Source organism: Glandiceps talaboti, chromosome 7 (assembly GCF_964340395.1).
Source record: "Glandiceps talaboti chromosome 7, keGlaTala1.1, whole genome shotgun sequence".
In the NCBI taxonomy this organism is placed as follows: Eukaryota; Metazoa; Hemichordata; class Enteropneusta; family Spengelidae; genus Glandiceps; species Glandiceps talaboti.
In genome coordinates, this window is record NC_135555.1 from 13,416,270 (window position 1) to 13,442,445 (window position 26,176).

The 26,176-nt window shown below is 36.1% G+C and overlaps 2 protein-coding genes across 2 annotated transcripts; one reads left to right on the forward strand and one right to left on the reverse strand.

Annotated features, from left to right (window-relative positions):
- The first annotated feature begins 103 nt into the window (after positions 1–103).
- Positions 104–6,369, forward strand: LOC144437148 (gamma-aminobutyric acid receptor-associated protein-like 2). Its single transcript, XM_078126010.1, has 3 exons — positions 104–251; positions 2,243–2,471; positions 3,449–6,369. The coding sequence occupies exons 1-3, from the start codon at positions 218–220 to the stop codon at positions 3,537–3,539; spliced, it is 354 nt and encodes a 117-aa protein (XP_077982136.1). The 5' UTR covers positions 104–217; the 3' UTR covers positions 3,540–6,369.
- A 1,534-nt stretch (positions 6,370–7,903) lies between these two features.
- Positions 7,904–24,677, reverse strand: LOC144437968 (tRNA-specific adenosine deaminase 1-like). Its single transcript, XM_078127002.1, has 9 exons — positions 24,459–24,677; positions 21,328–21,396; positions 20,837–20,891; positions 15,266–15,396; positions 10,624–11,566; positions 9,925–10,115; positions 9,331–9,430; positions 8,472–8,558; positions 7,904–8,205 (listed from the first exon to the last, which is right to left on the reverse strand). The coding sequence occupies exons 1-9, from the start codon at positions 24,592–24,594 to the stop codon at positions 8,076–8,078; spliced, it is 1,842 nt and encodes a 613-aa protein (XP_077983128.1). The 5' UTR covers positions 24,595–24,677; the 3' UTR covers positions 7,904–8,075.
- Between the last annotated feature and the right edge of the window lie 1,499 nt (positions 24,678–26,176).

A 26,176-nucleotide genomic window follows, 5' to 3' on the forward strand; every position in this document is an offset into this window, starting at 1 on the left:
GAGCAATAATTATAAAAAACATTGTTTTGATTCGAGGCCGTGTGTCAGGGCGTTCTGGCAGTCGTCCAGAATATGACGTCACGGGTCAGCTGGAGGAAATCCCTTGATCACATGATACAAACAAAGTGGAAGTAGAACTGCGCCACAGCAAAACAAAACGCACAATCGTACAACTGGCAGATAAACATTAGTTTGAAGTAATTAACTGCTCTTAGAAATGAAGTGGCAATATAAAGAAGAGCATAGCGAAGGTAGGTGGTATAATCTTTGTATCTGAAAATGCATTCGATCGAACGGTGTTATCATTTGCAGGAATTTGCATATAACTGCTTACCCAATCCCAAAATGTTTCACACAATATTACGAAGATCTATCACCTACGAGGTCGCGACAGACAAAAATATTTTATAGAGCAGATATTCCATATTATGGAAATTCAAAGGACGTTCAGATTTCGCACAACTCTGTTACTTTACTGCCAATAAAAAGGCAATAAATCGCATAATATCAGCTTCGTCTTCGATAGTATTATGTAATGGAGATGGGCAAATAAATTAACATTTTTAATACAAGGCCAACAATTATAAAAATATCGAGGCAGCAACCTCTCCTCATGGTCATATTCAACATCTGTTGGGTAAATTTAAGGCTTCGGTGGTATATCGCATTAGTCATAGTCAGGAGCAGGAGATATTGTAGTACAAATGTAAACATCACCCCATAATATGATACACTACACACAACAAACCGAGTCATGGTGTACTTATGCATTGCACAATACACTGACACACCGAGCAAGAGCAGAAAAAACTTCACATCATCGTTAACTGTGTATAGTGTTATTATATGTGGAAGATGTCTGAACAATTGAAAACTCAATAAAGAGTTGTTTACTCATTTATTTATTCTTTTAATTGTGAATGTTTATTTGAATTTGTCGTTTTTTCAGGACCTCTCTAAAATTATTTAGCAGCACAGAAAAGGGGAACTGAAATATAGCTAGATAGAGGAACACATCTTTTACAAATAAAATAAAAAATAAAAATGATTGCACTACAACTAATACCTAAAATACCACAAGTATGTATTCAGTGTGTTGAACATTAGATTGGGTGGTATTCACAAATAGTAAGCTTTGCCCAACCATGACTAGAGCAAAAGTTACAAAAATATTACTGAGATACAATGTACTCATAACCACATCACATTTGTAAGTAAATTAATTTATTTGCTTTTCATTACTTGTAGTAATTTACCAGTAAAAAAAATAACATTTTCAGGTTTAGTTATTTTGATGCAAAAATTGTTTTAGCCGAAAAAGCTAAAATATATTTGGAGCCAAAATATATACAGTCGCAGTATTTCTTCAATAAAAGAATATATATATATATATCCCACTTTCCATGTATTCAACTGATTTAATGACTCACAGCTTAGATGAGTTGGTAATTAGTAAAAGATACCCTTAGTGTATCATGTCTTGCTATACTGTGATGTACATGTATAATATGGATAAATCATGACTTGAAAACTTAGCCAAAGGAGAATTGAATTATACAACCAGAGAAACAATTTTTTAAATAAAAATTTTACAATATGTATTAAAGTTTGTACTCTGATCATGCAATGTCAGGTTTTTGTATTCTACAAGGGCGTCACCAAGTATAAAATATTAACCTTTGTATCATATTATCCAATGATCTTTGATCAAAGTCTGCTGTGCTATAAAGTCACACAATAATACTTCATTGTAGAAAATTGATATGTGACAGATGCCACGTACAAGCTGCCTCGTTTTGCATCATAGGGACATCTTGGATTAGGAGTACAATTTTAAAATGGGAGAGATAAGGGGAAAGTTGGTTGTGAACAAATGAAATGATCCTGTCTAATCCTTATGGGGCCAACAACAATAAACTTAAAGCACTAATGCTTGAACCTGGGATTGAATCATTGGCCTTTAAGATTTAACAGTATTTTCACACTTTGGACAAGTATGACCCATGTTGCAATATGTGTACTAACGCAATATGTGTACTAACATAATATGATGAATGTTATCTGTACATATCAATGATTTGGGAGGAGGAAGGGGAATAAAAAATAGGAAAAAAAGAAAACTTACAGCTAAAGTGTCACCTGTGATTTTGCAAAATTTAATGTACCAGGCCTGACTGAGTGTGGGTCCATTTTATTTTGAATATGTCTGATTATGATTTTAAAAAACTAATTTCTTTTACAGAACAAAGACGTACTGAAGCTGCTAAAATAAGAGCCAAACATCCTGAACGCATTCCAGTAGTTGTGGAAAAAGTTACCAACTCTCAAATTGCAAACATTGACAAGCGCAAATTCCTTGTTCCAGCAGACATCACAGTGGCTCAGTTTATTTGGATCATCCGCAAAAGAATAAAAGTGCCATCGGAAAGAGCAATCTTTCTATTTGTTGGGAGAGTCTTACCTCAAACAAGGTAGGAGGAGGATTTTGATACATTTGCTGGAAAAGTTTTACCTTGTGCAGTGCATGAAGGTTGAACATGCCTAAGGGCCCGGGAAGGGGTGAGGGGGGTACTCCCACCTATTGTTCATATGGCTATGTGCTGCCCTTTGGGGTGGGATTTTTCGCCCTTTTGGTCTAAATTGGGTACTGTATTTTTAGAGATAAAAATTACACAATTTTCAAATTTTTTTTGGTCTAAAATGAGGTCCTAGAAGGAACCACGATAAATTCTCGACCAGTTCGGAATTTCCATCAGCTACTTCGCTAGTTGACATTTTCATATCGGTTATTACCAGTATGTTTTTTTGTCTACAATGGGGTCTTCTAAAACTTTGAATGGTTAAAATGGGGTATTGCTTTTTGATCAAAATGGGCCTAAAATGGGGTCTGGGGTTGGCAGCATTGGCCACAAACCCCTACAACACCTGGGCAGTGGTACCCCCCCCCCCCCGAACCTCATGGACCAATTTCCCTGAAAATCTCTGCAAGCTGTGCCATATGAACTATTGAGGGGTGGGGGTGGGGGGTGGGGGTATTATTTCTCTGATTCTCATGACATGATTGACCCATATATTTTTTCAATCAAACCAAAACAAATGATAAAAAATAACAACTTCTCTAGTTGAATCGAAAAAATTTTCCCCAATGGCAAGATGAAACACAAGAGTGTATCATGGCAAAATATATCATTTAGTGCAAAAAAATTCAAGATCTTTGATAAATTGAATGGGTCATAGTATTGTTCTGACTTTGTAATTTGTAAGGCATCCAGATTGCTAAAATTGTGATTTATTATATGTAGTGCAAGTATAAATAACAACTACACTTACTTTTCCCTTTTTCCTTATTTTGGCCCATGATCATACATGTGATGAGAAATATAAATAACAAAAGATTGATTGTACAAATACAAACTTTTCTAAATGAGAATGTATCCTTTGTTTTCAGTGCTACAATGGGACAGATTTATGAAGACCACAAAGATGACGACCAGTTCTTGTATGTTGCTTATAGTGGTGAAAATACATTTGGTCAATAGACAGCCAAACTACAATGAAGTTGACAGACTGTGAAAACAACTTGTCAATGCAACGACCCACGTCTTTGGACTGAAAACAACTGAAAACTGACAAATCAGGTTATGACGTTTTTGGACTAAAAATTACTCATAATAAAACACCCTATAAAGTCTTCTTTCCAACTTTGAAGCATTTACATGGTCTGCCATCTCACACTGTGTTACATATACCATTCCACATAAAAAGGGGGTGGTAACATTAATTTCCTTCACCCCAATTTTAGTAACATTGGTATGACCCTGTTGCTTTCATTGACAAGACTGGACTTGTATAAAAGGAAAGAGGGGTGAAAGTGATTAAAATAAGATTATTAATTTTGCTTTGTGTGCATGTACAATCATTACATTACTGTACTTCATTTTAACAACTCTTGAGGCTGAGGGAACTGTATGGCAGGGTAAAGCATCGTCGTATACCACACACTAGCCTCTTTACGACAAACGCTTAACAGATGATGCCCCTACGTAATATTTAGTTGTAGTAGTAGAAATATGATACTCTGGCTTTCGAAAATGGGGTAAAAAAAACATTTGCTGCTATGACTATAATAAATACTTTATATATAAGAAGAACAGAGATCAGTATCATTTCATCCCGACTTACTATAGTATAAACAAGAGTAACACACCATTGTTTACGTTACGTTTACTCGTTTCTGGACCTGGGACTTCAAAGATAGCATAATGGCTGTCTAGAAAATCCAGTTTGTATTACATGTAATGGTGGTGTATTTGTTTTGATACTGCAGTATTTATTACAAAACCTGTGAGAAATTAGCTCCCCTTCTGGTTTGCATGGAGGTGATAGTATAGAGTTAGTAGCATATAAGTTATGTATGTAGCATTACAAGGTATTGCTGATATCAATTTACATTACATCTCAACTCATAGTCTGTTAAAAGGAAGACTGCGTGGGATTCATTAAAATCAATGGTTTGAAACCATTCCAACCACAACATCAAAACCTAGAAATCAAAGCTAAAATAATCAAAGCTAAAACAATAGGATATAATTGTCAGCATTGCATACATTACTGAATGTTATTCAAAGATGAATATAGATACAGATATATCAAATCAAGAAAAAAAATGGGATTAAAATCAATGATTTCAAAGTATTCACACCATATCATAAAACCTACAAACCAAAGTTGAAGCAGTTGAGAGGAAACAGGAGCAGTGTCGATATCACAAACAGTATCGATGTTTTAATTTCAAATATGATAAAAATACAGAATGTATGAAATAACGTCAAACCAAGATAAAGACCAAGCAAGAGAAATAGTGTCATTGTTACATACATTACTGGTGTTATTCAAAGAATACAGACATGTAATATGTCAAAATTTATGAAAACACACTGCCCATCATTTATACACTGATACTTTGTACCTGCAATGATTTTTAAACACAGGAATCAATTGTCTGAAGTTACATTTATTGACTACAACATACAAGGTGGTTATAATTGTCTGATTAGCCCAGTTTATATTTCAAGTCTGGTACACAAGATATTATTATTAAGTATTAATATTTCATGTATATTGTGATGTCTCCTTTTTATCTATGTATATTATTTGTCATATTGTCATAATTATATATCATTCTCAGATATTTTCCTCTTTTGTTCATTTGATGAAACACAAGTTACATAGGGGGCCTTGTCACTACAAGTTGAAGACTAGTCATGACAGAACCCTTGTTGTAAGTTCTTTCCAGCACAAAAAATTGAGGAACGTACACATAATGGCAATTATGAATGTTTGAGTAATATTTCAAGCATTGCAGAAGCAGTAAACATGACATTGCCTTCATATAACAAAGACCAGAAAATAATCAGTATTTTCTCTTTATGCTTAAAAGTTGGCATGCAAGTGATATTCTTAGTGTATAGTCTATACCATGGTACACAGCTGTTAGATGCTAGCAATAGTTTACTTGCATGTGGTATAATACTTTGTATGGACTACACTGGTAGTACCATGGTACACAGCTGTTTGATGCTAGCACTTGCATGTGGTATAATACTTTATACAGTCTACATTGGTAGTACCATGGTACACAGCTGTTAGATGCTAGCAATAGTTTACTTGCATGTGGTATAATACTCTGTATGGACTACACTGGTAGTACCATGGTACACAGCTGTTTGATGCTAACATTAATTTACTTGCATGTGGTATAATACTTTGAATGGTCTACATTGGTAGTACCATGGTACACAGCTGTTTGATGCTAACATTAGTTTACTTGGATGTGGTATAATACCAAAGTACTACCATATCTATATTGGTAGTGAGTGTGGTGCACAGCTGTTTAATACTTGCAATTGTAATAAAAAGATAATTCAGTAAAAGTGGTGTTGTCCAACTTGTATCTTTCATGATTAGATTATTAGGGGTAGATATTTGAGGCATACTAAGAACATTTAGACCTTCTTGTTAGAGCCGTATCTTGGTAGCCATGGTGATGGAGTTGCTACAGTACTTTGTCTTGGTTGCCATGGTGATTGAGTTGCTGCAGTAATTATGTTGCCATGGTGATAATACCTGAGTTGCCATGGTGGAGATATTTATGTCATTTTACCTGATATACATAAATACATTCCTTATTAGTCATTGAACTCGCCATTACATTGGGTAATGTAATTATTTAAGGGAAACAAACTTCGACTTGGAAATGTTTGAACACTTCTTAAATGCCGTCTCTTTTGTTTTATTTATACAGAAAGAATACTTACTTGAATGGGAAACTGTCATAATATCATTATCAAAGTTTTAATGTAATAAACTTTAACAAGTACAACAGATTTGCTGTGTTTTGTTATTTTGTTATTCTACCTTCTTCTAGCACAACGATAGACAGACATTCGTATACATAAACACAGATCCAGACAGACATATAGACACAGAGATATCGAAAAGACAACTATACATTTAACATTTACATTATGAATCACCACATATCATAACACAGTAATGAGCGACTGGACTTGTATGCCTTATCTCTGGCAATGGTAATTTAAGATAGCTATAAGGACATCCGTGATTGACAAACTTCTGACTTAACACTGTATACTGAATGTGTGTGTGTGTGTGTGTGGGGGGGGGGGGGGTTATAAGAAAATTACCCTGAATATGTGATTATAACCGTTTATTTGTTATCTGTTGTGAGGAGACAGTTGTGGGTTATACTTCCATGGTTGTACCAATGTGTGGTCTTTATGATATATACAACCTGGACAATATGTAACATGTCTTCACATATGATTTAGATTGTAGGACTTTCTTTTGATATTATTATTGTAAGGTGACAAAAGGTCACATCAGGATGCTAGGGCATTTTCGTACCTGAAGTACTGTCATCCTCGGCTTTTGTTCAGCAACCTTTTTAGCACAGATCCGAGGTCTTTTTACAAGACTAATTGAATTTGAGTGATCCTTGTTGCAGTTACTACATATATTGTAATGTTTTGTTGAATAACTTAACTTAAAAGTTCACACTTGATGTACAGTAATAGAATTCAGGACAGTCTACAAGATATCTTTTATTGAACATATTGATTTATGTGCAAATTAAGTATGAAACATGTCACAATGTATACTATATGCAGTTAAAATTACCTTACTAAGAAATTATGGAGATTTTCATATTATTGAAAGTTGATTACATACCATATTGTTTATGTAACGCCATCCTAATAGACTCTCTGCAATTTTGAAGTGTGCCGTGCGTGCGTGCACAAATTCCAAAACAGCTTTTGTGAACAGTCATACTTCCTGTGAAACAACTGCACGTTTTCTGACATTGTTAGGTACACACACAGTGTCACACTGTGTGTTGGGCAATGTACGATCATTGTATATTCATCAAAAATAGTGCAGTAGAAGAGTGCATAGTTTTTCCCCTGAATGCTGTGTGGAAGTAGTTTTTAGTTTTGTCCCTGAATGCAGCTTTTTCCCAAAGTGCTGGCAAAATGAGTTTAGTACTACAGAATAGCACTGGAAACGATCATGTCTAAGCATATGTGACAGCAGTTTCTGTCCAAAAGAATCATAGATCTGCAACTTGTCATGACCAAGTACTTCCATGCTAAACTCTATCATTCTATAAAGCCAGTTCAAAAAATCTTATTTGTTCCCATTTATGATGATGCAATTATTAGGAACTATCAAACTTCTTCTAGCTGTATTTAGTTAACTATTTTAAGAGTCAAGATGTAAAAATCATCCTTCAAAAAATATGTAAACTTTTCTTTTCCAAGACCAGTAAATGGAAACACTCAGCAATACTTTCTTTGAAAATGGCTGCAAAGAGCGTTGCCACTATATATGTGTATAGTTTGATGGGTATTGACAGACTAAAACTGTGACAGTCATTCTTTTTATGATGGTATTGACTGAAAACATCTACAGTCCATGATGTTTGCATTAAGAGTGCCAGTATCATTTGCATGTTACCACTAGCATTTGCATATTACAGTGGTCATAGACAGGTGTTATGAGAATTCATAGTATTGCCTTGGTTTTTGTAACCATGTGTCAAACACAGCTAAAAGTTTTGTTCTGGCTTGTTGATATTGAATGGCAGCGTCTTTATAGTCCCCATACGTCTTCAACTGACTGCTCCTGGAAAGTAAACAAATGACCTTCAGTAAATGGTGTGCCACATATCAAAGTCATCCCACAACAAAGAATTAAGATGTTTTTTGACAAAAATCACAATACCAGTATTTTGAATTTAAAATCCAACAATGGAATAGGGTGAAACTTTGCTCCTGGACTCATTTGAAGATTTTCATGATATGCTAGAACAGAACAGGATGGATCTCACACTACTGCAGTTGATCATGACAATGAGAAAGCCTTATGCTTTGTTTCCGTTTGCTACTTACTTCAAAGTGTCTGGTCTTCTGTCTTCAGGGATTGAGGAAAGCAATGCCTTGAATGTAGTAAACAGTTCATGGCTGCACACACTGCATCTACATATTACAAGAAGATAGATCAATCTCAGTGAGTGGTGGGTATAAAGGTTTTGAAAATCCAGAATTTTAGCAACATTTGTGTGTGTGTGTGTGTGTGTGTGTGTGTGTGTGTGTGTGTGTGTGTGTGTGTGTGTGTGTGTATGTGTGTGTGAGTGTGTGTGTGTGTGTGTGTGTGTGTGTGTGTGTGTGTGTGTGTGTGTTTCATAAATGTTTTATTTAGAGATAAACAAATTACAGCAATATAAGTGCAAAAATAACACATTGCATTATTTGAAACATCCAAAACAATTGAAAAAAATTTACTGTGCAGAGGTTTGGAACAAAATACACTCAAACTTCAAAGTTCTCCCATTTAAAAAAAAAAATTGTCGAAAACAGTCTTTTCTCTTGTGATATAGCATTCGATCTTTCTTGCTAGTCTTACGTTCACTTTACTGAACAGTCTATATTTTAGCCTCTACAACAATTGGAGGCCATTAAAAAATTTAACAGTGTAGTCTTGATTTGTACAATGAAAGACAATGCTATGAGGATCACTATGATTTCAGTCGTGTCATGATTTGAAAGTTATGAATATATTTGGGCAAATTTTTTTCCAAATTTTATTTTTCATAACTTTAGTACTACTAGTATTCCATGCTACTTTTTCACACAATGCATTTTATTCATGACATAGTACAAACAAATGTTGTGAAGGAAAACAACAGTGAAAGAAATACTCTTTCAGATTTGTGCTCCAATGTTGAAGTAAACATTTGAAATATGCTACCTTGCCTGTGGGGTGTTGAGTTTCTTTGCTGTATACCCTTGCTTATAGCCATTCACTGATACCTCAAGATTATTCTTCTCTACAGCACACCAAATTATGGCTGAAAGTCAAAACTTCAATTCAATTCAATTCAAAAACTTTATTGTCCATTAAATCCAAACATGGATGGGAAATTTCCTTTTGGCATCACAGAAATCCCAATCATGATTATGGATACTTACATAGCATTTAATTTCTACTAATACAACATTTTACAGTGAACCTTTGTGAAGTTTGGAAGGGGGGTATCTAACCATATTTTAGAACTATCAAAAAATAACAATTAGAATAAGTCTGAAAGAATTCCTTCAATCTTATGGTAATACTGGCAACATGTTTGTGTCTAAAACAGATCAATTAATTTATAATACACCCTTTCTTTCATAATCAATTTCTCTTACTTTGCTAGCTGTCACTATAACTCAGTCTTTTAAACAAGACTGGGCGAAAAATAAATAAACAAAATAGTTCATGTTCTTCATTTACACAACTAGCCTTTCAGAACTGGTAATGAGAACTTGAGAGCATAACCATAGCAACCAATCTTGTTCCTACCTGCTCCACATGGTGCCAGTTTACCAAGTGTCTTGTTATGTGTTGTTTCCATATGACTCTTACAGTGGGGAAATATGATATTGGATTGTATAAGCAGTGGCTGATGTAATCTGTAGTTGTCTGGCAACTCTGTAACTCCCTTACAGCGGCTGACCAATGCCCTGTCCATGGCGCTGCTATCATATGGGCACCTGATAGAGACACAAACATTTGTTTCAGGTGGTTTATCTCTCTATTAAAAGAAAACTGCATACAATGAGTCACACTGATATCCAAGCAATTACTCAGAGACAAAATAGCTTCTCTTATGTGACTTTTTTTTTCAGGTGCTGCTGACTTTGGGCATCAATCAATCCATACCTTTCAACCATATTACTAGCCTGTAAAACTTAAGAACCAAATAACACAGTATAGTGCCCCCTAGAGTTACAAATTGCCATTTTGCATATAAATGCTTTTTCTGGACATATAGATTTATACAGACTTGCACAACAAATATGTTATATGAGCAATGGCTTCCTTGTTAAAAATTCAGGATTGGAATTTGGAAATATGTCGTAACTCTAAGTAGAATGATCTCAAAAAAGTATACACCTCAGAGTCAGATGTAAAAACTTCTGCTATTACATTTACTTTGTTCGAGAAAACTCCAACCCATTCTCAGTTAGGTAAATTATTACTATGTGAATGTCTCCTTACCTGCCGACAATAACAGAATCCAGGTATACAGGTTCATGCATGAAATGTGTTAAAACTGCCCCCTGTAAACCAAGTATATTCCATTTTGCAATTTTATCACTACATGACATGGACAGTGTTGGATCACCACGTCCTGGTTTAGTTCGTAATATTCCTACAGTGTGGTAGTCCAAACCTGGCTGGTGTGGGTCCTGGTTTCCTCTCGGTACACACTTAGCTCCAGTTCTATGAATGTCTCTGTCTGGGTTGGAATCTGGGTGATGTGATTTCCCTTCGGACACTAAGTTTGATGTATTGGTGGTGATAGTACTGTTAGTTTGCTGTACATTACATTGTATGGTGTCTGCATCCTTTGTGTGTTCCATCCTTCCAGTTGACTTGTTCATGTCTGTTGAATGACTGGCTATGCAGTCAGTTTGAGAATATGGACCTGTGTTCTTTGAATGACTAGCTGCATAGTCAGTCTGTGAGTGTGTACCAATGTTTTTTGCATGACTGGACGTGCAGTCAGTCTGTGGGCGTGGACCTGTGTTACTTGAATTGCTAGCTACAGAGTCAGTCTGAGAGCATGGTCCTGCATAACCCGCTACATAGTCAGTTAGTGAGTGTGAACATGCACCGGTGTTCCCTGAATCACTGGCAATGCAATCAGTTAGTGAGGATGGAGATGCATCAGTGTTCCCTGGAGGACTATCTCTACAGACAGTCTGTGAGCATATATATCTTGATGACTGCTTACAATCTGACTCATTGCATTGTTGTGAATTTCTTTTTACTTTCTTCATGACACTGTCATTGGTTTGGTTGCCATGGTAACCACTACCATCTAATGTCCTTTTTATCTGCGTTGTTGGTTTGTCTGTTGAAATCTCTTCCCCTCTATTCCAGGAATCACATTTTGTTTCATTTTCTCTTTCTTTAGGGAAAATAGAGGCATCTCCACCTGGAAGTTGAAAACATCCAACAATTAACATTGTACTGTACATTATAGTTCAGTACTAACAAAATTGAAGCAATGTTTGCTTTTCATCAAATGTTACATATCTAAACTGTTCATATGTGGTTCATGCAATGAAATTCATGTTTCCGTCATCTAGGTGGTTCTGATCTATATTGAAAGTAGTTCTAATTATAACACATACTAAATAGTATTTTTCACTTTTCTTTTATACATTTCATTCTAATAGGGAACTTGCAAACCCACCATGTTGAATGTTGCACCATGGGAAATGTGATAATAAATGCTAATCAATTTACTATTATGAACAATATTGTTATATTGTTTGTAACCACAAATGATCAATTCATAGTCACCCTGATCATTGTGGGAGGTTTATTTTATCGATTGCTCCAGATTAGGTAATACGATAACCTCAGACAATCCCATAGTCCTTTGTGTCTGAGCATGCTCAGTCTGGATTGCAAGTTCCCTATTACTGCTATGTACCAGTGGTTACTTGCACCGTTGCATGCACATACTAATACTAGTGTATTTGCACTGCACTGTAATACCAAAAACATTACTGCATGCAAATGATATGTAAATGAAGAAGCAATCATTCCTTGCACACGAAAGTATGTGATCGCACAACATCATTTTTTTATGGAAATTTGCTGTTTTGAATACACATATGAAATAATAACAGAACCTCCATTCCACTTGAGTTCCAGTGTGGGTACCCAGGGGTATTTGCACTCGTGCTTGCAGTGTTTCCTGCTGCCCTTTTATTCACTCCCTACATTCATGAAAGTATGGCTGCAAGCACTTGCACTAACCCAGGTATGCCACACTTGCAGCAGCATGTGATGGAGCACTGTCATATTACTGTATACATTCAATTCCCATACTGATATTAATTTAAAGTTTGAGGACTTCAGCTTTGACAAAAGGAATATCCCTGAACTACCACCTTTTCAATAATTCTTTGGGCAGATGTTCAGATCTACTACAGTTGTTGGTAACCTGTAAGGTACACCATGACAGGGTGCCCTCACACATTGGTCAACCCCCGGGGTCAACCCCTCTAATGACAATATCATACAGCCTAAGTTGTTGGTTGCACTCCTATAATCTACACTACACATTATTCATGTACAATGTGCCATGAAATAGAATTTTATCACTAGTATACACATCTTACAAAGAACAACCATTAGATTTCTTGGTTGACACCACCACTGATGACTTCCCACTCTATATCCTATACATGCATTTCTATAAGCATACATGAGAATAAGTTGATCTTGTTCTATTTGACCTGCCTGCATGAAGTAAAATGCTACCGCAGGTAACAACAAGATTGGGCTATTTTTGTACCTCACACAGCACGACTTTCTCTCATCATCCATTATATTACGCATGCCTGAAAATAAATCAACCTTCTTGTTCTATTTTGACCCCCTAAGGCAAAAAAACCCAATTGTTTATGGTCAGTGCACGCATCACTTAAATACCCTCACGTTTGTGTTTGTCAAGCCTATACAGTCTGCAGATCCGGAGGAGAAACACAAAAATAACCCTCCCTACTTGAGTAAAGACAACTGCAGAGCCAATCATAAACAAGCAAATGATATCTGCCACATATACACACAAAGTACTGAATAAAAAGAACAGTAACTGCCATAAATAGTAGATTGAGGTGACAGGTTTAATGCGAATAAAAAAAAATTCACATCATCACACAACATTAGACAAAATGTCCCAACCAGAAACAATTTTATTTTTTGGCCTAAGATGAGGTAAATACTATTACAGGTACAGAGAATATTGAGCAGAGCAGAGTGTCCCCAGTGACTGTATTTGGCAGTCTACACAAAGTGTACAACTTTGAGGTTGTGCACTAGTTAATATTTGCTTTTAAAAATGCCTGAGAATAAATTAACCTTCTTGTTCTGTTTTCACCCTCTAGCGTTACATGAAATGCCATATTACAGGTACTGAGAATTGTATGGAGAATAGAGCGCCAACAACAATGGTATTTGGCAGTCTAGACAAAGTGATTACAACTAGACTAGACAATATCTGTCTTCCAAAATGCCCGAAAATAAACCTGTCCTATTTAATTTTTCACTCCCTAGCTTTAGGTGAAATGCCATATTACAGGTACTGAGAATTGTGAGTAGAGAAGAGCGCCACCAACGGCAGTATTTGGCAATCTAGACAAAGTGCATGACTTTAGGTTAGTAGACAAGACAATGCCTTTTTAAGAATGCAGACAATATTTACAAACCATCAGAACAGTAAGAACAGAGTTCACTATTTGTTAATCTCTAAGTCAAATCAACAAAAAAAAAGCAGCTATTTGACAGTAGACAATATTTAGTAATCAATTACACAACAGACTGGTTACAGAAAGTCTTACATTTACCAGACCATTACATGGTGACATTTGCTAACAATGTGTAGTAATGTCACCTTATTGATAGTATTCACACTCTAAATGACAAAGTACACAATTTTGGTGTTTGTATTTCAGGGCGTATGACTTGTTTAATGGGTATGTAGACAAAACTATACATGTAAGTCTTAGTATTATAAGTATATGGACTATCAAGACAAAGGCAGACAATAGGACTGTTTGTAATTTTTTAGGTCTGTGGATTGTCGAGGGCAAAGACAGAAAATATCACTGTTTTTATTTTAGATATACGGATTATTGAGGGAGAGTAGACAATACTATTGTTTGTCTTTTATCAAGAATGTCTACTTGAAGGGGGAGGGTATGCTTATTGTTTATTTTTTGAGGCATTTGATCTAGTTTGAGTTATCCAATACTGTGGGGAGGGTAAACTTTTTTAGACTTGGCTCTTTTCAGGCATGTAGTGGGGGCACCCGGTGTGTGCGTATTGTTTGTTCTTTGAGGCATTTGATCTAGTTTGAGTTATCCAATACTGTGGGAGGGTAAACTTTTTTAGACTTGACTCTTTTCTGGCATGTAGTCTAATATTTGAGGGTAGATAATCTTGTCAGCAGAAGAACTCCTAAATTTTATTCTGTTCTACAATACATTTATGGTAAAGTAAATGATGTTTATTATTGTGCTACAAGACCAGTAGTTTATGTGTATTGAAGGGGTGGAAAGGGAATGAGTGGGGAAGAGGGGAAAGGGACATATATTGTTCATGGTTTGATTTATCTTTTGTATGGTATGAGGACAATGGACCCCTCTGACTGTATTAATCCTGCAATCTACAAACAGGGGAGGGGGTGATATAATCTAACAACTTTCACTATCTGACCAAGGAAATTTTTGCCGTCAGGGTGGCTGAGTAAATGGCCATACATACATTCATATCTAACTTAAACTCTACAACTAAAGTAGTACGTTTATGTGTTATATGTTACGTGTTTTTATGTGTAGGTTGTTAGTTTTGCTTGTTTGACGTGTGTCTGTGTCTGTGCTTTTTGAGTTGTTCAGGTTTTTTTGGGGTTTTTTTTTTTTAAGGAGCCTGTAAATGGGACGCGTTGTTGTTGGTCTTCCATTAAATAAATAAATAAATAAATAAATAAATAAATAAATAAATAAATAAATAAATAAATAAACAAATAAATAAATAAATAAATAAATAAATAAATAAAAATAAAAATAAATAAGTATCATTTGGTTGATACAAACAAAGTGACTTTACATGTGATACTTACATGGAGTGTGACTTGTGAAAAGATGAAATTTGATTCCATTATGTAAACGACATCGTCCTGTACTGTCGGGATGTTGAAATACTTTACTTGGATTTCCACCATAGACCTTACCTAGCTCACTATATAGGTACCTGCAATGATATACAGGTAAATCAAATAATTTGACATTAATATGAAAGATCCCTACAATGAGTGAGTGCAAGTGTGGCATACTTGGGTGATATGTATTTACACCTAGTGTTTGCAGTGTTCTCTGCAGTTGTACTTTAATGAGCGTAGCGAATAAAAGTGCTGTAGCACAAGTTGTCATTTGTATATTTTTGACACCATCTTTTAAATGTGCATTATTTCTAGGTCACTCTGTACCAAGCCAATTTGACCTACCTCACACACACTGGGTAATTTCTAGTGACCACCAAAAATGGTGTTACATATCCTATTTCATACTATGTGATGACTTAAAAGAAATCCCACTTGTTATCATTTTGACACACAACACAAAACAAATTGTCCATTACAAGCTACATATTAGAGGGCTGAATATCACTCATTGGTCTCAACATCAAGATTTTTTGGTTTGTTTTGTTTGCTTTTGTTTTGTTTTGTTTTTGTGCTGGGACTGAATTGCTCCCAGTAATGTTATACATATATACACATATACACACATTTCTACAGAATTTCATTTAGGTCTGGAACTGCGCATGACAGGGCTACATTGCATGCACTCACTATCACATCACTGTGGAACTGCCAAGGTTTTCACAGTCAGTCCACAGACTATCCTGGAATCATCAAGGCCCAACAATGTATAGAACCTGTGGGCTTCGTGTGAGTAACTCACTAACTGTCCCTGACTATTTGAGTCATTTCTCTTGGAGTCCCCCCCCCCCCCCCCCCCAAAGAAAAAAAAATTAACACAGGTGAGACACAGCTGAGTGATACAGCCCACCTAAAGGGTCTGTAGAACACTCATCCTGGGTTTGGAGTTTGGAGAATCCCCTGTTTTCAGTAAGAATCAAACCATGACCCAGTCTACTAGTCCTAAGCTGTAACAGGGAGCTGGTCTCAACTTCAAGTTATGCAAACATTTTATTTGTTGATATTTTTAGCGATATCTTGACAATGCTAGTTTACAATAGAGGGGTGTGTGTGTGTGTGTTAACAAAGCCCTGTTGTTATCTCTTGAACCATCTACACTCTACTACACCACACCCTAGACAAGCATGGAAAGTGGAACATGAAAATAGCTCTTTGTTGATCTTCTTGTTCAGTACATACACATGCAAACAAAACTTGCAAGACAGAGAATTGAAAGCACCCTCAGCTGAAACAACAACTCCATTGTATATCACCACACATGAATATCAGAAGTGTTATAAATGTTCCAAAATTGAGCAAATTTCACACACATATAAAATATACTTTAAAGATGCACTACCCTCAACTCGACCATTTGTTAAAACTGTTTTATTAGATCTAATGATTTACTTGTAATATTGTACACCTTGAACAGTATTGAATCACCTGTGGGTAAGTGTATTTGTGTACCTGTATATATAATATAGTACGATAAATTCCCCCCCCCCCCAAAAAAAAAAAAAAAAAAATGATTTTTAGGTCTACACCCTAAATTAGCAATTAAGTCAACATGATGATGACTTCAACTTGTTAATCTATTACATATTGATGAAATAGACCTATTACATGTACAGTGTCTAATAATTGGTATTTTAACAATTTTCAGTGAATATATTGTTGCTTGTCAGATTGAAAAAAATAATACTCAATTTACAGCTAGTGCAGCTTTAAGACTGGCTCAAGTTGATGGGATTTCTCAAGAGTTTGTTTAAACTAATATAGCTTTCATTTGTCTGTTTATTTTGACACATAGCAGCATCTGTGGGTTGAATGTGAGTGCACAGAATGAGTGCATGGTGTATGGAAATGTAACAGAAAAAATGTATGAGTTGTGTTCCTGGTCAAATACATCAGTCCTTCCAAATAAAAGGCCTCACATACTTTACTATACTAGTCTACATAAACATGGAAAGTCAGGCGTCTATGATTTACCACAAGAATAACGTGTCTACAGAAAAACACAAATGTTAGCTTGAATCTCATGGGTCCTATACATTGTATATATTTACAACTGTTATCAATACTGGTAATTTATGAATAAATAATGAGATTCCGGAGCATTCCATTTGAAATCAGGGGGTTTCCATTGTAGTCACAGTCAGATGCAAGCATGTCAAACAGAGGGTAATATTAGCTATGCTGAAATTCCTGCTTCCCAGAGGACACAGTTGTGATTTTTATCAAGGTCCAAAGTCGGTAATTATGCATACAAGATGGTCATATGGCACAAAGTCACTCAAAATAGTGATTAAACTGTGGAAGGTTTGCAGACAGTTTAGTTCAATTTAGAATGACAAACAGGATGTAATTAGTTCGTGATAAATATGTTCTTTGTTTTCATCTCCTACATCATTTTATTCTCAGAAAAAAATGAACCAAGCTGTTACTAGCATGACACTTTTAATCATGAAATTGAAGTGTTTAGTCAATAGTTTATAAAGCAATTAATCAATAAACTCTGGAGTGATATGCCTCTGTTGTTTTCACCTCAGAAAGTGTCTCATTAAATTAAATTTAATAAAATGAGCCAAAATTATCATTAAACTTTTATAATGCTGTGCAAGTACTTCCTAATTGCCCTCGCAGGACGGACTACCAGTTCCATTTTTTTTTTAATTTGAGCAAAGGCTCAAATTAATATATTTCCTGTACCAGTTCATGTGGAACAAAAACACCTGAGTTTGGACGAGTTCCTGGAGGTTTCATTTTAACACCCCCACTGCCCATCCCCCATCCCAACCCCCTAACCCACCCCTACCCCACCCCATCCTACCCCATCATCCCCACTCCATTCCCATCCCCACTCCATCCCATCCCCAACCCATCCTACCCCATCATCCCCACTCCATCCCATCCCTACCCCACCCCATCCCCAACCCGTCCTACCCCATCATCCCCACTCCATTCCATCCCTACCCCACCCCATCCCCAACCCGTCCTACCCCATCATCCCCACTCCATCCCATCCCTACCCCACCCCATCCCCAACCCGTCCTACCCCATCATCCCCACTCCATCCCCATCCCATCCCCATCCCAATCCCATCCTATAATTTCTCTCTCACAGGAAATGCATCATTATACTGTCTGTGAGGACCAAGTTGAAAAGTTGCCAACCATACTATGTCTTGAAGTGGAATTGTATTTGGAATGAGACAAAATCAAGGACAAATTCTACATACACAAATATTTACTCATGAAAATTTCTACTCAAGAGTCAAAAGAAAATTTTGGAAGTGAATTCCAAATTTTCATCGCAACATCTCGTTAACATCATCAATGGGCTATTGTCAAGACAAGACATTATTGAAATTTGGGGATTTCCTTCCAAGAATTTTTTTGGCTTTGTGAATAGAAATTTTTAGGAGTATAAGCTATATATGAATCCAGAGTCCATGAACAGTCATTTTCGTATATCAATTTTGTTGAATCTATTAGATGAAGTTTTACTCTGTATATGAAAATCTACATTTTGTATATCATACATATATATATATATATATGAAACTATTTCTAAAGGTAAGTGACACCGCTGCATCATAAACCTGTGATGCAAAGGCTCAAATACCATGTTAAAATTGTTCTACTTCTGGACTACATTCTGACAATTTTGATGTACATCTACCCTTACATACTGTGTTATCTCTACATGTAGTAACGGGTGTGTATACTACAATGAAATGATAATTGTGATGTGTACTACTTCTACTATTGGAACTAGCAGAAGGGTGTGTCCAGTAAAGTGTAACAAGCACAGCTGATAACACTAGCTCTAGGCTGACAAAAGTCTAAGTGCATTTAACAAGAGTCTAAGTGCATTTAATGTACATACATATATGTACCTTCTAGTACTGGTACTACCACAAGGGTGTGTTCACTAAAATGCAATGAGCACAGCTGATAACGCTTAGTTCCAAAATGACAAAAAGTCGAAATGCATTTGATGTCCGTACGTCACAACACTTTCAGTATAGCTACGTGAAGTTACATTAGTTGCAGCATATAACAGACACTCCACACACTTTGTATTGGAGATAGAGATTTTAAAGTTTAAGCCTGTATATTTGTGTTGGCAGGAAACCAGGACAGTCTAGGGGTGATATCACTGACTGGGATCACCAAGACAGCCTAGGGGTGATATCACTGGCTGAGATCACCAAGACAGTCTAGGGGTGATATCACTGGCTGGGATCACCAGGACAGTCTAGGGGTGATATCACTGGCTGGGATCACTAGGGCAGACTATGGGTCACAGTGATATCACTGGCTGGGATCACTTTTGACAAACTATGTTTGTACTTTGTACACAAAAAATTACATGTTGGAAACAGAGGATTAATCTATCAATGTAAGTACACATCTTTATACTCAGTAGAATAGTTTAGTTCATGAGGAGGCTCATACAGTAATTTATGTTTGTGGATCAACTTCCAGTGTTTACACTACATCAATTACACTGTAAATGTCTGTCAGCATCACCAATGCACAACTATTAATCATTTATGTAACCTACTACATGCCACGATAATAATTTTATCAAAAATCATCATCCGCTTGGAAGATCAAAGGACTTATAAAGGTGGTCATCTGTAACTATGGAATTTATTATTCTGATGAGGATCATCTCTACTAGGGCAGATTAAAAGCTCAATGCTAAAAAAAACCATTGAATTGCTTTTGCATTATGTGAGCCAAGATTTCTCGTTCTCTCGATTGGTCACTTGTTGTGTTCGACAGGTGTAAGTTTGGATATTTTATATTCAAATGAGCTTTATAAGGCGAGCCACACCCCAGACGTGACACTTCCAGAACGGGCGCCTTGCCGTAGGTAGTGTCACTCAATGTCCCTCTCGGTCTAGCCAACGTGCGGGGTAAGAGTTTATGTACTATTTATAATTCATTATACTTGTGTTACTTTTATTAGTCCCATTTAATGAATTATTGTTCGCCTTATGTATCTGCTTTGAGTTGTGTAAACTTTCGTATGCTTTTCTTTTTTTGTATACTCATTGTAGGTTTTTCTAGTCGTCTATTGTCTACACGTGAGTGTGAATAAAGTCTTGTTAGAGATTGAGTGAAACACGTCTCTTTGCCACTGTTATTTAGTGACCCCGGTCACAATTATAACCAGTGTAAGCCATAATGGGTCTGAGGTTTGTGTCTGTCTTGGCTTGTCAAAACTACCACTAGTAACACACATACAGTCACAAGTACACCCACCAAGACAAGGCTTGCAACCTTACAATTCTATCACTCCGGGGGATCAAAAGACATAAAAGATAATTATCCCTTTTTACAAGATTGTACGTTAAACTTGATAAACAAATGAATTTGAACAGTTTTACAATTTAATATTCTTTGTTGAACACAAAATGTTACTTAAATCTAAAACTTATCTCATGAAAACTCTCTTAGCAATTACTCCCTAACTTACCTCAAGAAAGCTCTTCGAGCAATTACTTCAGCGTGACTGTCATTTATCACCGTTCCTGGAGAGAGAGAAAAAAAAGCTCATTATCAAGACAAATATGGCCTCACATCAGTGATATTATTATCCAACTCTATAATCATATCCTCTCTCCATAGCTCTTACATTTCTCACATAATTTTGAAGTTTGGAAGGGACTTTCTTTGATGCAACAATGAAGTAGTTACGATTTCTTGGTACCTGAAATATTCAATTTCTTTTTCAACACCATAACTTCTGCTCCATATGTATTACTATAGGCCCATGTGAAAATAAGTCAACCTTCTTGCTCTATTTTGACCATCTAGCATGAGGTAAAATGCTATTGCAGGTACCGTTAGACTTGTACCCACATTATCAAGTACCATGCACCGTATTAGTAAGATGCATTTATGTACACAATTGTCAGGAAAATATTGCATAGTTGTGAGAACTTGAGCTAGGTGTTTTTCTCTTACCTTGTCGACTCATTTTACTTTGTCCGATGCATTTTGATCCAGTTCCCATGGCAACAACTTTAATTCCACCTATTTGTTAAAGAAAGTGATGTTTCTATGGTGAATTTCCAAACTAGTTCATTTATCATTCCAAGACGAGTCATGATCTGCCTAGGAAGTTAACTCTTTGAACAAGATTTTTTAGGATCAATTTGTTCTTGATCTGATTTGATCCTAAAAATGCTCCTAAAATGTCAAACTTGGTAGCAAAGTAAAATAATATATATCAAACTTTAATTCTTATCAACATTAATTGTGACAAATGGCATGATTATCTGTTGAATAGAATAATCATCGATGCTGCTGAATGACAATCAATGTTCATATTAATGCAAATAAAAATATTCCTCTGACATCATGAGAATAGTCAATATGCAAGTGGGCTCCAAAATTTCTCTGTCACATGGAGCTAAATTTAAAATTGTCACCTGCTGAAATTCACAAAAATTCACCTGCATTGGACCTTTTAGTTTTATCGCCTGTAAATGCCAGTACATACTGAAAACATCCTAGGCTGATATACATGTATAAGTTGAAGTTTCAGTATGAGTTTTTTAATAAGCAGTTTGCTTTCCAAATATGTCATATATGTCTAACTCAGTCACTGACAATGTCAAAGACACTTTTTTTTCAGACATAAACAGTATTAGGAAGAGAATAATGGTGAGAAAACAGTTGTCTGACAAAAGCCACAGAAAATGTTGGTGTTGCACAAAACAATGATCCCCGGGAATGATTTTGGCCTATACTTTTGGTTTCATGCATTTACAAATTAACAGCAAATTTATGGGCCTTTACTTTATAAAATTGAGATGCTATGTATAATATATCATTCTATTATTTGGGATGTTTTAATAGTGCTAAGTGCATCAGCAGTTGCAAGTATGCAGTAGGGAATTACTTACTAGGGTATATATTAATGATATTGTGTCCTGTATGAACCCATGGTCTGCTACCATGGCAACGGATACTAATGTGATCCTTAAGTTTAACGAAATATGCATGATGACAGTTTTGACATGACCATACATTGTACAGGTCATACCATTCATAGTTTATATCAGTGTCTGTAGAGTCATGAATAGTCGTGCTTGCAGACAGAGTATGAGTCTCGATTCTGGTCAGTACTAAACACAGGTACATGCCAGGTTCAGGCCAGGTATTGACTGACTAGTTTTTGTGATTCACATTCACATTCACATTCGGATCATGGCAAATTTTAACTTCCTTTTCAATGCTAATTCAACAATATTATTTCTAGAATATGTTCACGTTCTGTTGAAAATGTTTGTAAATATCCTGCACTCGAACAATATCTTTCTTAAAATAGACAGTACAAAACACAGGTACAGGCCAGGTCAGGTATCGACTGAATATTTTTTTTATTCACATTCAGATACAAAGATGTGATTACGTCATTATATTTGGCGTAGAGTTTTGATTAGTTGTCAGGTTATTTTTTCTCAGCAATTTGCAATCAGTTACCTTTGTTTTCAAAATCACCATGTCTTCTGTTCTAGGAATTACATTTTTCATACATAGATTTCATACTCATTCCTGGGTGCATTCAAGAGTAAAAATGTTTTGCCAACTGCAGGCAATTTTAGAATGTTGCACATGAAAAACAAAAAAGATGGCAGACACTCATATGGGAAAGTAGTTGCATTTTGTGCAGTTTCAGTATTTATTGATAACACAGGATGATTTGCACAACTAAAATATACCATTGTAATATGTTTTAAGACAAGAATGTATGAATTTGGCTTGGCTAAATGAAATGACAATTGCTCGTTCAAGAACAAAACATCTTGGGATATTAGTCCAAGTGCATCATCCCCGAAGATAAATAACGATCAAGCAGAGCACTTTGTTTCACGACTGGAAATCTGTCACCCCAACTCAGAGGGTAAACCTTTGGCAGGATGCAAAAAAACTGATAAAAACATCATGAAAATTAATGTCCTCCGTTTGTCCTAATTTTTTGTTACCATGTTTACATAAATGTGCTCAAGATAAAAAAAAGGTCAAAGGTTATTCAGTGGGAAATATAACATGTATAGTAATAGTTGTTAGAATTTAACAAGTGAAAGTGTATGTGTAATAATAAGAATATTTCAAAGTTAGCCTTATATTGAATCTGTTTTATATGACTGTTCAAAATTACACTTTAATATACATTGATACATATACATACTCTCTGGTTACCAGCAGGGGTGGAGCCCTAAATGGCAAGAGTTTGGGTAAACGAGACTAACATAAAATTATGTTGCATCAAAAGTCAATGAATGTTGGTGCAAAAAATTAGGTCAGGTGATGAGTACAGTCTATGCTTCGTAATTGTGGATTTTCATCATTGGGTGTGCATCTACCATCTATACTCACTTCTTTTGTATGCAATGTAACAAATAGGCTTTGATTTCTACTACACACTCTACGATACATCTAAATGTATATGCTCCATGCGAGTGATAATTAAAATTGGTAATTAATGGTTGTCAAGAGAGATATCATTTGAGCACTTCGGAATATTTATTATCGACATTTTCAACTGAATGTGAACATATTTGAGTACTTATACACTGTTGAATTGGCATTTACAAAAGAAAAGGTGAAATTTGCCAAAATATATTGCAAATAAAAACATGACGGATCTTTGGATACGAATGTGAATGTGAATCCAAAAAGATTCCATCTTTACCTAGGCCTGGCCCAATTTTTTTAGGCTAGGCCTGGCCCACAGGTACTCGAATCAATCTGTATGATTTTTAAAAAAAAATATGTATGGTAAATAAATCTTATTCACCATGCATACATATTTTTTTTTTTAAATCATACTGATTGATTCGAGTACCTGTGGCCTGGTCTGTACCTGTGTTTTGTACCGACCTGTCTCGATTCTCTCTGTCTGCACTGAGGCAGGACTATTATGGATCTAGTAAGGCTCCAATGAAACATTGAAATATTACTACCTTCAGGGTTTTATCTTACTATCAGCATGAAGTATAACCCACAGCACAGCTATTGACACTTGGGGCAAACTACCAAAGGGTTATCCTCCAAACGACCGTAACTTAGTAAAAAGAGTACCGTACCTTGATTTGTGGTCATACAAACCGCTGCTAATAAAGTCCACTCTCTCCCAGATTGTGGCTTTCCTCTCTTCGGCAGCTGTTTTTCATATTGCTCGACACAGAGGCTTGCCACTGTGTCAGCAAATGACGATGTCATTTTGTCAATGACGCGGACTGATTGTGTCCTCTCAGAACTATTTTCGTCAAGTTCGGTTTACGAATAAACTCTTCTCAAGGCTTTTAAAAGTCTAAAATTCATGCAAAGCAGTCAAACCATCCATTTTCAAACTCCCAACGTTACACTCATCCGTCATTCACGTGTATGTAAAACATCGCGCCCTCTACGATAGGGCCAGCTGTCCTCAGCACGGTTCGTGTACTTTTCACCTATATTATATTAGAACAACTGACATGTGCCGGGATATGGGACAATAGGGTGTTATCTTCGGACAAAGGGAAGATAACAATAATCAATTAGTGAGCTACGCATGAACATAAAATAACAAACAATTTTGTCTTTATTATTATACTAAATGTTAAATGTTAGTTTAGGCCTACTACAGCACATTTCTTTGTTTTCTCATAAATATTTTACTTACAAAGAATTTCCAAAAGCAGGAGTCATTGAGATAAGGTATTCCTATGGCAGAACGTGAATTAACTATTGTAGAAAAGAAGTCTCAGCCCCCCCCCCCCAGACTCTAGCACTATATGTAACAATTCTGTGACAAACCCAAGTCCCGACCCTTACCTTGAGCTCAGACACCAAACAGGTTGGTGGTCTGAGACGCCCTGAAAATCATCCTCGTTTTTTAAGAAGTGACTATAATTATTTTGACACTTTTTTTAGGAGAAAGAGCGATTTACCTGATTCGTACGATTCTGCCAGTCGGTATACATTCATTATTTATACAGATTGAACACATAAAAGGAGAATATATTTGATGAATAGTAAATTTATTTATTTTTTTATTTTGAAATACGTCGAATATTGTGTCAATGCATTTGGTCAAAAACACGAACTCTGACAATCCTTAGGTATACCGTATCAGCTGACAGTTCAAATTCGGGGGGAGGGGGCAACTATCGGGGGGGCGGGAGGGGGGCAACCAAGGGTATTCGTACAGGGAGGCTCCACAAATAAACCTCTTAAACCCGAAGTGTTTTCATATTACAAAAAAAGACAATTCTCGATACTAAAGTAAGCCTATAATGTAAAGTGTAGTATATATACTCTCTCGTGCGGCAGTAAAAAGGACCCTTTTCGCGCAATCCCTCCAAGTATTCCAATCCACGGTTGCCCCCCCCCCCCCGGTTCAATGTAAACGTTTGAGATAGAGACACGGCGATAGATCCTTGTACTGTATATCACTACTGTGTTACTCATTAGGAAATTATTGATATTCTCGGAATGCCAACTATAAATTTAAAGTGTATGACACTACCTGAATTCATTGTAAACCGGACGAAGTACTTGCGTAGGTAGGGGGTATAAATTGTCTGTAATCCCTATAGGGACATGGAGGTACGTAGAAAGAATTCTACCCCCGTGATAGGGGACTAAAGGGTAATGTAGTCGAAAGGGTGGTTTCATTTGGAGATTGCGATCTTTGCTTCAAATTCCTTTCGACGCTGTGGTCCATGTATTGCACCTTGACCAAATAATTGAGGGTAGGAAGGACTAAATCATCTCCTCCGTTCGATTCTTCCGGATTTGTTAGTTTTTGAGCTATGACATC